The 14009-nt window shown below is 39.5% G+C and overlaps 1 protein-coding gene across 1 annotated transcript; it reads left to right on the forward strand.

Moving 5' to 3' along the window:
* Nucleotides 1-353: 353 nt before the first annotated feature.
* On the forward strand, nt 354-12372 carry slc26a10 (solute carrier family 26 member 10). The gene is made up of 18 exons (XM_072696574.1): nt 354-762; nt 1993-2103; nt 2916-3073; nt 3221-3385; nt 3755-3907; nt 4164-4246; nt 5316-5463; nt 6389-6502; nt 7210-7287; nt 7401-7496; nt 7604-7710; nt 8983-9052; nt 9264-9443; nt 9582-9636; nt 9739-9827; nt 9914-9968; nt 10150-10256; nt 11402-12372. Exons 1-18 carry the CDS (start codon nt 495-497, stop codon nt 11435-11437), a joined length of 2073 nt encoding a protein of 690 aa, XP_072552675.1. The 5' UTR covers nt 354-494; the 3' UTR covers nt 11438-12372.
* The last annotated feature ends 1637 nt before the right edge of the window (nt 12373-14009 follow it).

Here is a 14009-nt window from a genome sequence, read left to right on the forward strand (position 1 = left end):
TGTATGACTTTACCACACAGCCAAGAGAGACGGGTCACTGAAGAGTTAAAAGTTAGAAGATGGGGATGGTTATGTGTGTGTGTGTGTGTTAAAGATGACCACTGAATATACATGTCACTTGCATTGTTTCCTTTGTAAAAAGCCCTTTAGCAGTAGGACCCAGAGGATTGCTCCCATCCATCAACACTGAAGTTGGACAAGTACACCTTTATGGGGTCTCTGCCAAACTAGGATGTAAAAAAAGGCTCCACCAAACAGTTCTCCTCAGTTAAAGAAAAAAAGCCTCCTGCGTCGAGCCTGTCAATTGGCTCCAAGCACCTGACAGGAAAACACAATGGTTCCTGATGTCAAACGCCTGACAGCTATAAATGAATGGCCAGGTAGCACATCCTAACTGCCCTGAGGAACCCATCTCTCTCTCCCTCTCTCTCTCCCTCTCTGGATTTAGCCTACAGTCATTCCAAGGCAACGAGGCGTTTTGTTAAGAGGACACGATGAGCACTTCTGTGGCTGTGTACAGGAACATATACACAGAGGACCGTTTCAGGCAGACCTACGGTACAGAGGCTACGCCGAGTGGGAAAGCAGCTCGCCTCAGAGAGACTCTCTTCAGACCGTGCAGGTGTTCCCGGGATACCTGCCTCCACCTGTTGAAGGAACGGGTGCCCATTTTCAACTGGCTGCCAAAATACAGACTCAGGAAATGGATTTTAGGGGATACTGTAGCGGGGTTAACTGTTGGCATATTGCACATTCCCCAAGGTAAGACACTTCAGCTTGTAAACTGGAAACTATATGGAGTTAAGTGGTTGGGAATCTCTAGATCAGATTAGATCAGATCGGAGTAAATCGCCTGTTTTTCCTCCTTCTCTGTTTATGATGTCCTTTTATAACGAAAGTGTGACTTCGTGTCTTAAATTAGCGACTAACAAATTGAGAGCATTGCTTGATTTTTTATTTTATGATTTTTGATATCATGAAGTAATTACTTATTTTCTTCAAATGACGTCGTTTTGTGTTGTAATAATTAGCACGACTTACTTCTTAAATATGCGGCTTACTATGTAATAAATAACGACTTCAATAAAAAAAGTAGCTACGTGGGCTAGCATTACTTCAGGGGGTGCATTTGAGGTAACACGTAAAATAATAATACATTAATAATAATAATAATAATAATAATAATAATACATTAATAATAATAATAATAATAATAATACATTAATAATAATAATAATAATAATAATAATGATATTTTTAATAATTACTCATCCATAATAATTACTCATCCTTACCTGAAATGGGCTCTAATAGCAGTAAGCATCCATCAAGTGTGACTGAATGGAGCAGAGTGGAAACAGCCTTTAGCGATGGTGGAACAGCTGATTTCATTCTCAGCTAATTTTAAATGTTCCTCAAGTATTTTCTTAAGCATATGTCTTTTTAGATTCCAGTATAAACTAGGACCTGGAAAAAAATGTCTGTAGTAGTAAGAATTCGTTCCCCTGCAGTTCTGCAAAGATCCCAAAACTCGATGAGATTTAATGGCCTGATACCTTTTAGCCCTTTAGCCCTTTAAGCCTTAGCTGTTGGTTGGAAATGTCCTCATAGAATTATAGAGTATATATAGAATTATATAGTAGAAACTTCAGCTGCTTACTCCTTTCTCTCACTCCTTTCTCTCCCTCTCTCTGTCTCTCTCTTTCTCTGTTTTATCAAATGTGTGGGCTGCAGTCTGTAATGTACAGTAATGCAAAATGTACAGTTTGATTATGCTATTTGAAGATGTCTGTATGATAGTTCATCTGTCTTTACTACAGAGAGAATATTTGTGTTGTGTTGAGCCTAAACCCCCCACAAAATACGCAGTTACTCTTTCTGACACTTGATTGTGGATGTCCGATGTCCAATGCTCATGACAGTACCCACATCTTATTGCAGTCAAGGTCATAACAATACTAATCTCACTAATATGGATTTTCTCTCTGACAGGGATGGCTTTTGCTTTATTGACATCAGTGGCTCCAATTTATGGCCTTTACACATCGTTCTTCCCTGTGGTGCTCTACATGCTTTTCGGGACGGGGCGCCATGTCTCCACAGGTAACACGTTCTCCTTTCAGTAGCAGGGGCTTCAAAACGTTAGTTTCTATGAAAGTGGGCATTTAGGTGGGCTTAAAAAATACATTGAGTATATCCATGTTCACTGTTGCACACTTCTTGCATTCTTTTGCATAGTGTCTATTATTAGCACAGTCTGTCTGTCATAATGAATGCACAACATTTGATAGTAGTATTTCATTTATGTAAAATCTTAGCAAAATAGCTAAATTTCTATCCTAAGAGAAATCCTGAGAGATGTAGCAACAAGGGGAAGTATGTCACAATGTTTGTGGACACCCCTTATAATGAATTCATTCAGCTACTTTAAGTTGCGTCCATTGCTGACCCAGATGTGCAGACACAAACACACACACACACACACACACACACACACACACACACAGTCTAGTCAACTTGCCTGTAGACAAGTATTTTCAATAGAATTGGCCCCATGCCTAATGCCAGACATGGCTTAGAGAGTTATAAGGTCCACAAGCATTGGGCTGTGAGACAGTGGAACTGTGTTCTCTGGAATGATGGTTGATGCTCCGTGCAATACTTTTGGGGTGAGTTGGGGATGAGGTGGGGTGGTGATCATTAACACTCTTGTTGCCTCACATTAATGCTCCAAAACCTAGTAGAAAGTCTTCCCTGGACAGTAGAGACAGTTACTCCAACAAAAGCAGCATGAACTCTTTTTTAATACTTCTGCATCCTTCAGAAAAGTGAATGAGAAGGCGTCCACATTTTTTTGTCTATTTAATATATGTTCTTGACTTTAAGAGCACTTTCTTATTTCTGTTCCTGCACAGGTACGTTTGCTGTGGTAAGTCTGATGACTGGCTCAGTGGTTGAGCAGCTTGTCCCCACTCCTCCTGCTCTGAACTCCAGTAGCCCAGAAGCTGCAGAGCTGGAAGCTCAGAGGATTGGGGTGGCTTCAGCCATAGCATTCCTTTCAGGAGTGATGATGGTAAGAAAGCACAGGCCCCGAACTCATGAAAACATATTTTGCTGGTGTACTGTGTGTGTTATGGCAGGAGCTCCACTGTGGGGGTCTCTGAATTTTACTCTGTAATTATGACAGTCTGCCGCCTGTGTTTATGGTTTTCTTCCCCAGCTCTGCATGTTTGGTCTGCAGTTGGGCTTCCTCTCCACATACCTATCGGAGCCTATTGTTAAGGCCTTCACCAGTGCAGCGGCCTTTCATGTGACTATTTCACAGCTTCAGAGCATGCTGGGATTACGGCTTCCTCGCTACACAGGCACTTTCTCTCTATTCAAGGTTAGAGGCCTTTGAATTGAAGGCAATTCTAACCCAAAACAAAGCGATTACACAGAAGGAATGAGGACTGTAAGGAATGGTATAAATAAATAAAGATAAAGTCAGTCAATTAATTGACTTTCAAATCATTGCTGTTGTAACAAAAGATTGTAAAATGAATTATAAATAATTTGGAAACATTTCTGTTGGTACATTTATCATGAAACATTCACATTAAGTAAAAGGCAGCTGGCATTTTCAAAGAGTTTCAAAAATTAAACTGAAATAATTATTTGAAATATAGTCCTGCTGTCACTTTTGTCATGCTTGTCACTTGCTGTCAGAACTGAACTTGTGCTCACAGCATGTCTTCTTCATTATCTTCCACAGACGCTGGCCTCAGTGATGGAGAACCTGCCCCACACTAACCTGGCTGAGCTGCTGATCTCACTGCTCTGCCTAGCTGTGCTCATTCCAATTAAAGAAGTGAACACACGCTTTCGACAGCGCCTCCGCACACCCATTCCTGTAGAGATTCTTACAGTATGTAATTCCGGGAAAGACTCTTAAAAATAAACATTACAGAAATGCTTTTTGGCAGAACTGCAAACAAAAAGAACCCTTTAGGTTCTCTGAAGGTTTAGGTTTTAATGAACCTTTTACACAATGTAAACTTTCTGTTCCAAGCCAGGGCATGAATAATTTAGGAACCTTTAAATCTAGAATTTGTTCAGATTAGTGTCGTTCGCTCTGTTACTATGACTATTTTTCTCTGTTGATCTTTTTGGCTGCCCTTTAGGTGATAATTGCCACGGGTGTTGCTTATGCCTTCTCTCTGGATTCCACGTATGATGTACAGATTGTGGGTCACATTCCAGCAGGGTAACTATTATTCCTAAATCTGAATTGCACTTGAAAATTTACATCAGTTCTGCTAGTAGGTTTCTACAGGTTTCAAGTCATGAGTAGTTTGCATTGTTTAAAATGTGGGAACCCTTGAACAAATTATCTGCAGCCATCATCTCAGCTTTTATTGCCATGCTGATGACATGCAGATATACAGTATACCAGCACATACAGTAAGTCAACTCCTGACTTTGCACCCCAGGATCTGTCAGAATGCATCCATGAATTAAACCTCTGGATGAGTCACAATATTTGATAATTAAATATGTAAAGATCTAGTTTTGAAGTATTCTTCACTCTCCTTTGAGGTTCATGTAAACCCTTTTTATTGTCCTAAAAGTGAGAAATTATCCATGACCTTAAATGATCACCTTGAAATTTAAAAAAGTGAAAATTTGTCTGTTTATACTTCCATGATAGCTGTACACCACCAGGGTAAATGGACTGTCTCTAGATTGTCCCTTTTTGACCCTTCTGCCATGAAAAGGGTTTCCTACTACATTATTGCATCCTTACAATATTGTCTGTCCCCGAAAACACTGGTCCATGTCTTCATATACTTCATATAAAGTTCTTTCTCACATATAAACTCAGCAATGGCAAGAGTTTCACTAACAGCAAGACATTAGCATACATGACTTTCCTTCTTATTGAGCTACACTGGTTACCAATAACATCACACATTGTGTGAATGTGTAAAATACTGCTAGATAGTCTGGTCCCTGCATATCTTGGGGAGCCCCTCCCCCCATACAGCCCACCTTGTGCCCTCAGACTCCTTAGAGAGTAGTTTACCCACAGTCCCCTAAACAGAACTCTCCTGTAAGGGTGGCAGATCCTTAGGTTCCACACACCCTTAAAAAATGCTACAAAAGGTTCTTTGAGCAGTGCCATAGAAGAACCACTGTGGAATTCTTTAGCCCAATCTCTTCAGGACTGTAGTTCTCTCTCCTTCTCCTGCCTTATAGGTCATTGTTACTATAACAATTACCATCAAAACTAGGATTCACATCTTATTTGTTGTGTTTTGTTGCTTGTTTTGCAGGTTCCCTCAGCCTCGGCTGCCTGCATTGCACACGGTGCCAGTCATAGCTGGTGACACAGTTGCCATCACGTTTGTAGGCTATGCTGTGTCTGTGTCACTAGCAATGATTTATGCAGATAAGCATGGTTATTCTATACACCCTAACCAGGTAAAGCTATTCTTAAAGTCGCATACTAATATATACACTGATTAGCCATAACATTAAAGCCACTGACAGGTGAAGCAAATTAAGTTACTTAATACAGTATCTTAATACAGTGGCACCTGTAAAGGGGTGGTATGTACAAATTAAGCAGCAAATTAACTTTCAGTTCTTGAAGTTGATGTGTTGGAAGCAGTAAAATGGGAAAGTGTAAGAATCAAAGCTACTTTGACAAGAATCATGTTTTTTTGGCTAGATGGCTGGGTCAGAGCATCTCCAAAACACCAGGCAGGTCTTGTGGGGGGTCAGTACCTACCAAAAGTAGTCCAGAGAAGGACAACCACAGAACCAGTGACAGGATCATGGGCATTTAAGGCTCATTGGGTTGATCCATTGAGGCGCCAACTCACAACTTACAGGACTTAAAGGATCTGCTGCTAATGTCTTGGAGTCAGACACCACAGGACACCTTCAGAGGTTCATGACTTGGAGGGTCAGAACTGATTTAGTGGCACAAAAAAGACCTACCCAATCTTAGGCAGATGGTTTTAAAGTCTGATCTGGAATAAACAATCGTTTGTGTTATTTTTCATCATCATTGTTGAAGCTGTGGTATTATTTCATTACCACATTAATGATCACGGTATATTGTGAGATATTAACACTTTTCTGGAGTGAGCATTGGTGCGATTTCAAGGTATTGCACACCCGATCAAGTATAATTGCATACACTCTTTAAAAATAAAAGTGCTCCACATGGTTCTTTGAGCATTGCTGTAGAAGAAACCCAAGGTTCAGATATAATGACCTGGGTTCTATGGCATCACTTAAATATGAATTTGATGCATCCTATAATTTTTAAGAATTTAGGTTGTCACCAAAAACAATATGCAGTAACCGCTTAGGTCTAATGTTCTGGTTTCTATTGCAGGAGCTACTTGCACATGGGATTTCCAACACAGTGTCCTCTCTCTTCACCTGCTTTCCAAGTTCAGCCACTCTGGCCACCACTAACATCCTGGAGAGTGCTGGAGGATACACACAGGTATAATATAATAAAAAGGTGCTCCATTCAATGAGTTGGGGAATTGGGGATGAGGTGGAATGGTGATTATTCATCCTGACCTCAAAATCTAGTAGAAAGCCTTCTTCCCTGTCCCTGACTTTTCTTATCATACCTATTGGTTTTGGAAGAAACAGTTTAATATTTCTTCCAGCAGTTGTCCTAATACTTTTGTCCTAATGTTGTATATCAAATTAAAAAACACATTTTCCCACATCATGCAGCCCTTCTCGCAACTAATGTGATTAAAGTCTAAAAGGACATGTTTGACTATGGGAGATACTGTAATGTAATGTAATATGTAGGATTTAACTGACTGATTCATGCAGGACAAAGGATTTGTGAAATTGTCCCAAACTGCCACAGAGGTCATAGCCTAGATGTTCATGTCAGGGCTACATGGCAGACGCCACACTCAGTAGCAGTCACCACAGCCCAATCTATGAGCAGGCTGTGTTATTACATTACAGCGAAGTCAGTTCTAACAGGACTGTTATTACTGCAGGAGCCAGTTACAGAGCGCCATTCACACTGCAATTTTTACTGTCAGACTTGCGAAAACTACGCACATTGTAGATCCATGGTGGTTTAAAATCTCAGATATGGTCACTTCAATTACAGTACCTCCTAAAGTGTCACTAATCCAGCAGGAATCATGCTTACGTTTGCTGATTTGTTCAATCTGCTAGCTCTCGGGCCTGTTCACAAGTCTGGTGGTGCTGGTGGTGCTACTACTCATTGGTCCTCTTTTCTACTTCTTACCCAAGGTGAGGGTGTGCACTAAACCATATGTACAAAGTTATACAAGCCAGTCTGAGCACAATTGCAGCAACAGTAAATACTGTACATTGATACAGTCCTTTCCCTTTTCTCTGTATAGGCTGTCCTTGCATGTATAAATGTGACCAGCTTGAGGCAAATGTTCCTCCAGTTCCAGGATCTTCCAGATCTGTGGAGGGTTAGCAGGATTGACTTTGTAAGTATTGCACCATCACTGTGCAACCTTCCCTTTTTCCTGGGTATGAATATCAATGACAAAACATGTACATGAAGCCTATTTGAAGTGCTGGAACATGTGTACAGATGGTGTGGCTGGTGACCTGGCTGTCTGTGGTGGTACTCAACGTGGATTTGGGTCTGGCCATTGGAGTGGTGTTCTCCATGATGACGGTCATCTGTCGCACTCAGAGGTAGTACAATTTATAGACCTTTTTTGGTGGGCTTCTTTACTGTACTGTACAGAACTGTAAAGGCTTGTACAGAATGCAGCAGAGTAAATCTTAACTAAAACAAAAAAGCACAAAATGGCCAATCACCTGTGCACCTCACTGACCATCTCATCTGCTTATGTTCCAAAACGTGACCCTACATCTGCAGATTATGGGCTTTTACAAATAACCTGCATAATTACGGAAGGAATTAAGAAATATCTGTTATCATAGTTTTAAACTGGAAGGTCAATCCCACCTATTTAAGCAGTCAATTTTGGTACATAATTTTTAAGAAACATTTAACAATATATCTTAATTTAGCTTTTAATTTGAGTGCTTTTTTTGTTTATAGTTTTTTAAGAAATGAACAGCAGGAGAATATTAAAATTAAAGCATTATTAAAGCAACATTATGTAGCATGTTTACCTTACCTAGCTTTAAAATCATTGTGATGCTCTGCTGATTGTAAAAGGGAGAGTAGCATCTGGCTTGGCACGCTAAGCATGTTATCAAGTTATTGTACAATATATAGACAGGACCTCGACCATTTTTGATATTGCCCACTGTGTTAACTAGCCCTATTGAACACTCATGATGTTCTGTTCTTTTGCCTGCTCTAATTCTGCTTTAACTAACATTAACAAAATAAAAGGAAATTATTTACTTTATTGTATTTGCTTTATTTTATTTATTTATTTATTTATTTGTATTTGTATTTACTTGTGTGCAGCTACCTTAAAGAAAAGTACACTATAAATAAAGCTTATTCTTATTAATAGTATTACACAACATTGTCTGCACTATTGTTATTTCCAAAAAGCACCAAAAAAGCCTCTTGGTCACTCAGCGAATGAGTATGTGAGAGTGTAATATTTATAAATAAGTTGTTATCCTCTCAAGTCATCATGGGACGATAGAATAAGCTCTCCAACTGGAGCAGCCCCATTGAAAGCAAATATTGAGCACATACAGTAATATAATTGCCCGTGTAAATAGAGACTGAAACTAGCTAATTAGATTTGTGCATTTATCAGCTACAATAATCATGTTTACTATATCCTCTAATTATAATTTCCAAAGCTCAGGGGCAGTGTGGAAAAAATAAACCGTGAACTGTGAAGTATCCCTTACAAAAACCCCTGTTCCAAAACAACATCCCTCTCCTGGAGGATGTATCAATTTCCCATAAGGTGTAAATAAAGTTGAGACATAAATATGTACAGGAACCTTTAACAAACTCTGTTTCTGCAGGGCTGGCTGCTCGGTTCTGGGCAGGGCGTCTAATACAGAGATCTACCGGCCCATCAACAATCACAATAAGGTGATACACAATCACAAAATCATGCTAGTGATTCTTCTCTGTTCTGCCTTCACGTATTCATTAAAACTGTGTGATCTTGGTTCCGTGCTTTTTATAGAAATTCTATAAAACATGCAGCTGAGATTCCAAATAAACACTAGTGTTTTTAATATGGTATGTCTCAGTTAGCTCAGTTGTCAGTATTTATACTGCCTTTTTTTTTGTTCTGCAGTGTTATGAAATCCCTGGAGTGAAGATTTTGACCTACAACGGGCCTATCTACTATGGTAACCGCAGTTTCTTCAAGGCAGACGTAAACCAGCTGCTGGGCCTCACCCCTGAGCGTATCCGCAGCCGAGAGAAGGCCAGGAAGGCCCTGGAAAAGAGGGAAAGAGAGGCCATCAACACCGTGGTGAGATATATATATATATATATATATATATATATATATATATATATATATATATATATAAAACCATGTACACAACAACTACACAGTTCACACATACACATAGACTGTCTCTTATTTGATTCTTCTTCTGATTTCCAGGAAAGAGGAGTAGCAAACACCTCGTTTTCCTCTGAGAATGAGTTTTTCAAATCAGGTGACTAAATCACATTGATGAAATAGCAATATTTGCTTATCTGTAGGTCATTCCTGCATATTTGAGCATAAATATGAGTGGCGTTTGTCTGTGTCACTGCAGAAATGGGAGAGAATGAAGTCCAGTCCGTTCTGATGGATTGCAGCAGCGTTGTTTTTGTGGATGTGGCTGGAGCCAAGCTATTCATACAGGTAAGCCAAATCATCCTACTGTATCTTGTTGTGATCGATGTCTTTGTTCCTTTAAAACAGCTGATAATAAACATTGCCTTTTATAGGTGTGTATTGAGTGTCAGAAGATGGGAGTGCGGATATTCTTGGCGAACTGCAATGGTAAGTTTTCAGTGTAAGCTTACTGTTTCAAATGTTTCAGGCGTGCGATGAATTAACCTCCTTAAATCCATTGATCTGTTTTAGATATCAAATTAGAATCATCTTAAGAAGGGACTTGATTTGTTTACTGCACTGTCACAGAATGGAGTCCTTTAACAGCAGATATCTTTTGTTTCTGTAGAGAATGTGTTAAAGATTCTCACGTCAAGTGGCCTGATGAACTATATGAACCCACAGCACATCTTCGTCACAGTCCATGATGCTGTTGTCTACATTCAACAGCAGAGGGTATACAGGATTGTTTATTCTGCATTTCTTTCTCTATAGGTTTTTCTGATGCTACCAAGCATTAAAAAATATTCCAGTGTTTTTCAAGCTAATCTCTGTTTGCTGATTTCTGTGAATAAGTGTGACTGTATAAGTGAAATAAATAACTGTAATAAGAGTAGAATCTGGAACTGGAAGAACTGGAACTGGTATAGTTAGAATTACAAACATTTGCTTTTTATTTTTGCTTTTCTGTATCATGGTTAAGAGACATTTTTGTTTTTTTATATTTAATCAATGTTTCAATTGTACAGCTAATTACGCACTCACTTGTTAGAACTCCCCCCATTACATGCAACCAAGGTGCTCAGAATGACAAGGCAACCATATTCACCATTTGTGTCTAATATGGTTACTGAATATGGTTGTCTATCGGTTGCATCAGCTGGTTGCGGCTGGCTGAAGGAGGCATGCGTCAGCCCTCACCCTTCCAGTGTCGGGAGCATCACATGTAATAAGGGGGGGGTACTACATGTCTGGAGCAGGGGGCAGCCATTGCTGCAGAGAGGGTTAAGGCAGCTTGCGAAGCCTGTGTAGCCTGTGTGAGCCACAACTGCCCTTGCCAGGTCATGCATTGGCCAGGAAACAAGACCAGGTTAACTGCTTGGAAGGCATCTATGCTCACCATTGTACCACCAAGGGCAAGGCCAATTGTGCTCTCTCGAGCTCCGGCTGCTGATGGCAGGCTGAACCACTTGGTCAGACATTCTAATCCAGGAGTTCCCAATCTCTGCCCGAGGACCACATGCAGTGCACAGTTTTTAAACAGCACAATTAGTTAATGAGTCAGCTGTAGTGCTCATGGCTGGGATTGAGAACTTATGTTCTAACCAAGTCCAATGAAGGAAACATTGAAAGACGTATACAGCTGTCTAGATAATACACAGATAATACAGATAATAGCAGGGTCCAAACTTACAATTTGAAAATCCTGACTCGTCTCTAGCATCATAGAAGCTATGGTGGTTTTTAGCTGTATGATACTAATGTGGCAGACCAAGGTTAGATTGAAAAAGCGCTGGAAAATTCCTTAAACGTTTGTAGGTTTAACCAAGGAGCTTTTGTAAAGTGTCTTTATGCTGACTGGTTCGTTTTTTGTTTTACAGGAGAAGCCTTCAGAAAACACTACGATTTGGGTGTGAATGCCTAAACTTTCACTGAATTCATTCAGGCGTCTTGTGTTGGAAACAGTTGGACACACTGTTCAAGAGCTTCAGATCTGGAAGGTTGGTTATGTTAGACCAATGTGATTTTGGTCATTTGTACCCTAAAAAATTGGGTATATTGCCTTAGAGTGTTTCGCTGCCATTAAAAACCTTCTGTAGCTTTGCAGCGGGTTTGTTCAAGTTCCAATACTGGATGGAAAGCCATGCAGTCAAGCTGAAGCTCATTGAAGACTTTGGCATGCTGTGTTCAGACAGCGCTGTCAGTCACTTTGATCTTTGTGGGAGCTAGTGAAGTTAAGGTTTGCACTATTGCCCTGTATGAAGCACACATCCTGAAATAGGTAGCTACTGTATAGGTGCCAGGTGCATTCAAGGTCCATGTACTCAAAACTAAGCATGGACACACATATGCACACACACACATACACACACACACACACACGATCAGTTTGTGCTCTTATGTTGTTGTTTTTTTTTACATTTCTGTTTGAGTACTTTCAGTTTTCATATTTAGCCGAACTTATTTCAATGTCTCTTTTGTTTGAATGCTGGAAAAACACTCTTAGAAGTATTTATTTATTTCATTTTCTTAATACTATTTCTAATTGCTTGTTAATATCTTTAGTATCACTCCTGAAGAAAGATGCACTGAATGGCCAAAATGTATTTCAATAGAAAGAAAGTTAACTGAAAGTTTTCTTGTAACTATATGAAAACAATATTCAGAACTCTGCACAATTACAGTAAAACAGTAAGACAAGTACATAAAAGATAAATGAACATTTTTTAAAAAGGGGCAATGAACTGACCATCAGAGGCAGAGGCTTGATTTTGTTATATTTTTAATATTCTTTTTCTGACTTTTCTATGTTTAAATAAGACAATGGACTCTTTTTACAATAAAATTTATTTTCCCACTTTACTTGTAATACTTTCATTTAAAAACAGCACATACACATGATTAATAACTAACCTAACCTGTACTGGAACTGGTAATAAGGTAAGCACATAGCAAAGGCTGAAGTGATGCTTCAAATGACTCACATTATGGAGAAGCAAGATTTCCTCACTTTCTAAAAATAATGTTCATGAAATTTGATGTGATATGTAAACATTTCAAATGTACAGATCCATATATGGAAACTAATCTGCATAAACAGCCTGGTTAGAGTACTGTTCCCTTAACGTCACAAAAGAACAGTACTCAAAAGAGCTGAGAAATCAGGACAGCAAATCAAATGTTCCATTTTTAAATGAAAAGTTGAATAAATTGCATTCCCAATTCACCTAATCAGCCAACAGCAGGTTTACACCACTTGCACAGGCCAATGTGTGAAGCATGGATTTAGGTTGGACAGAGATCATTTACATATTTACACTAAATGTCCACCCATGCTGACACACACTGCTGGTCTAGTCCCTGTGGAAAACTACAGGCAATAGAATAGGACTCTCTGGAGCAGATAAACATTAACCTACTGGTGCCATGTGTAACGCCAGGCTGAGCTAGCGTTGAGCTGTGGAGCAGTGGAGAACTGTGCTCTCTGGAACGATGGATGGTGCTCCATTCAATACTTTTGGGATCCTCACAGCAGTGCTCTTCTAAAATCTGGTAGAAAATCTTCCCTGGACAGTAGAGATAGTTACTCCAACAAAAGCAGGACAGGATAAACTCTTTTTTTAACACCCATGACTCAAAAGAAAGAATAGTGCATCAGTCTTGAGCCTGTTTAGCTTTAATAGATGAAGAAAGGTTCAGAAACCCACACCAAGTGAAGCTCAGAAAAAAAGACAAAATATGGGTCCTTATTTAATAATAAATAGAAATATTAAATCTACTTAAATATTGAATCTACTGTACTTTAGCTCCACCCATTCAAACTGAAGTGAGAAATGCTGTTTGAATGATGTGGACATGGAGCCAGATAAAGTCTGAAACGTGTAGTATCACCCTGTTTAATTCGGAGGGACAAGTTTAAATGTCCATGCAAAACTGAATTATGACCCTTTTGGTATATTAAGTCCTTTTCAGGGGGCAAATCTAAGAGAGCTGTATGATATGATCCTTTGAGCACATTAGGCAGTTATAAGGCCCATTGTGAGAAGAATTAGAGCTCAGATTATTTATGTACATGTGCTGAGACAGACTAAAATGACACACTGCCCTCTGCTGTTGCTTTCTGCGAGTGGTGAGGTACTGCGGACCACCTCCTCGTGAGCCTTTACCTTGACCTGATAAAATTAATGCAGAGTTCAAAATCGGGCCACAAAATTAATTATTTTTCCTGCTTGATGTTGGATGCCCATATTTTTTTTTAATCCAGGGTGTATTTCAAAGAACTCCCCAGACTCTACACCCTCTGGGTTTTCCTTTAAAGCTCAAGGAGTACTTTACTAATTGGCAGGATGGAATGTAGTCCACATCAATTACTGTGTGTGTTATAAGACCGTCCAACTGCTCTCCTCAGCCACTCCTGCATCTCTCCTGCTGCACGAATACACAAACACCAATACACTGGAAAGTAGGCTTAATCAATTTGAATGACTT

This window comes from Salminus brasiliensis, chromosome 14 (genome assembly GCF_030463535.1).
Source record: "Salminus brasiliensis chromosome 14, fSalBra1.hap2, whole genome shotgun sequence".
Classification (NCBI taxonomy): Eukaryota; Metazoa; Chordata; class Actinopteri; order Characiformes; family Bryconidae; genus Salminus; species Salminus brasiliensis.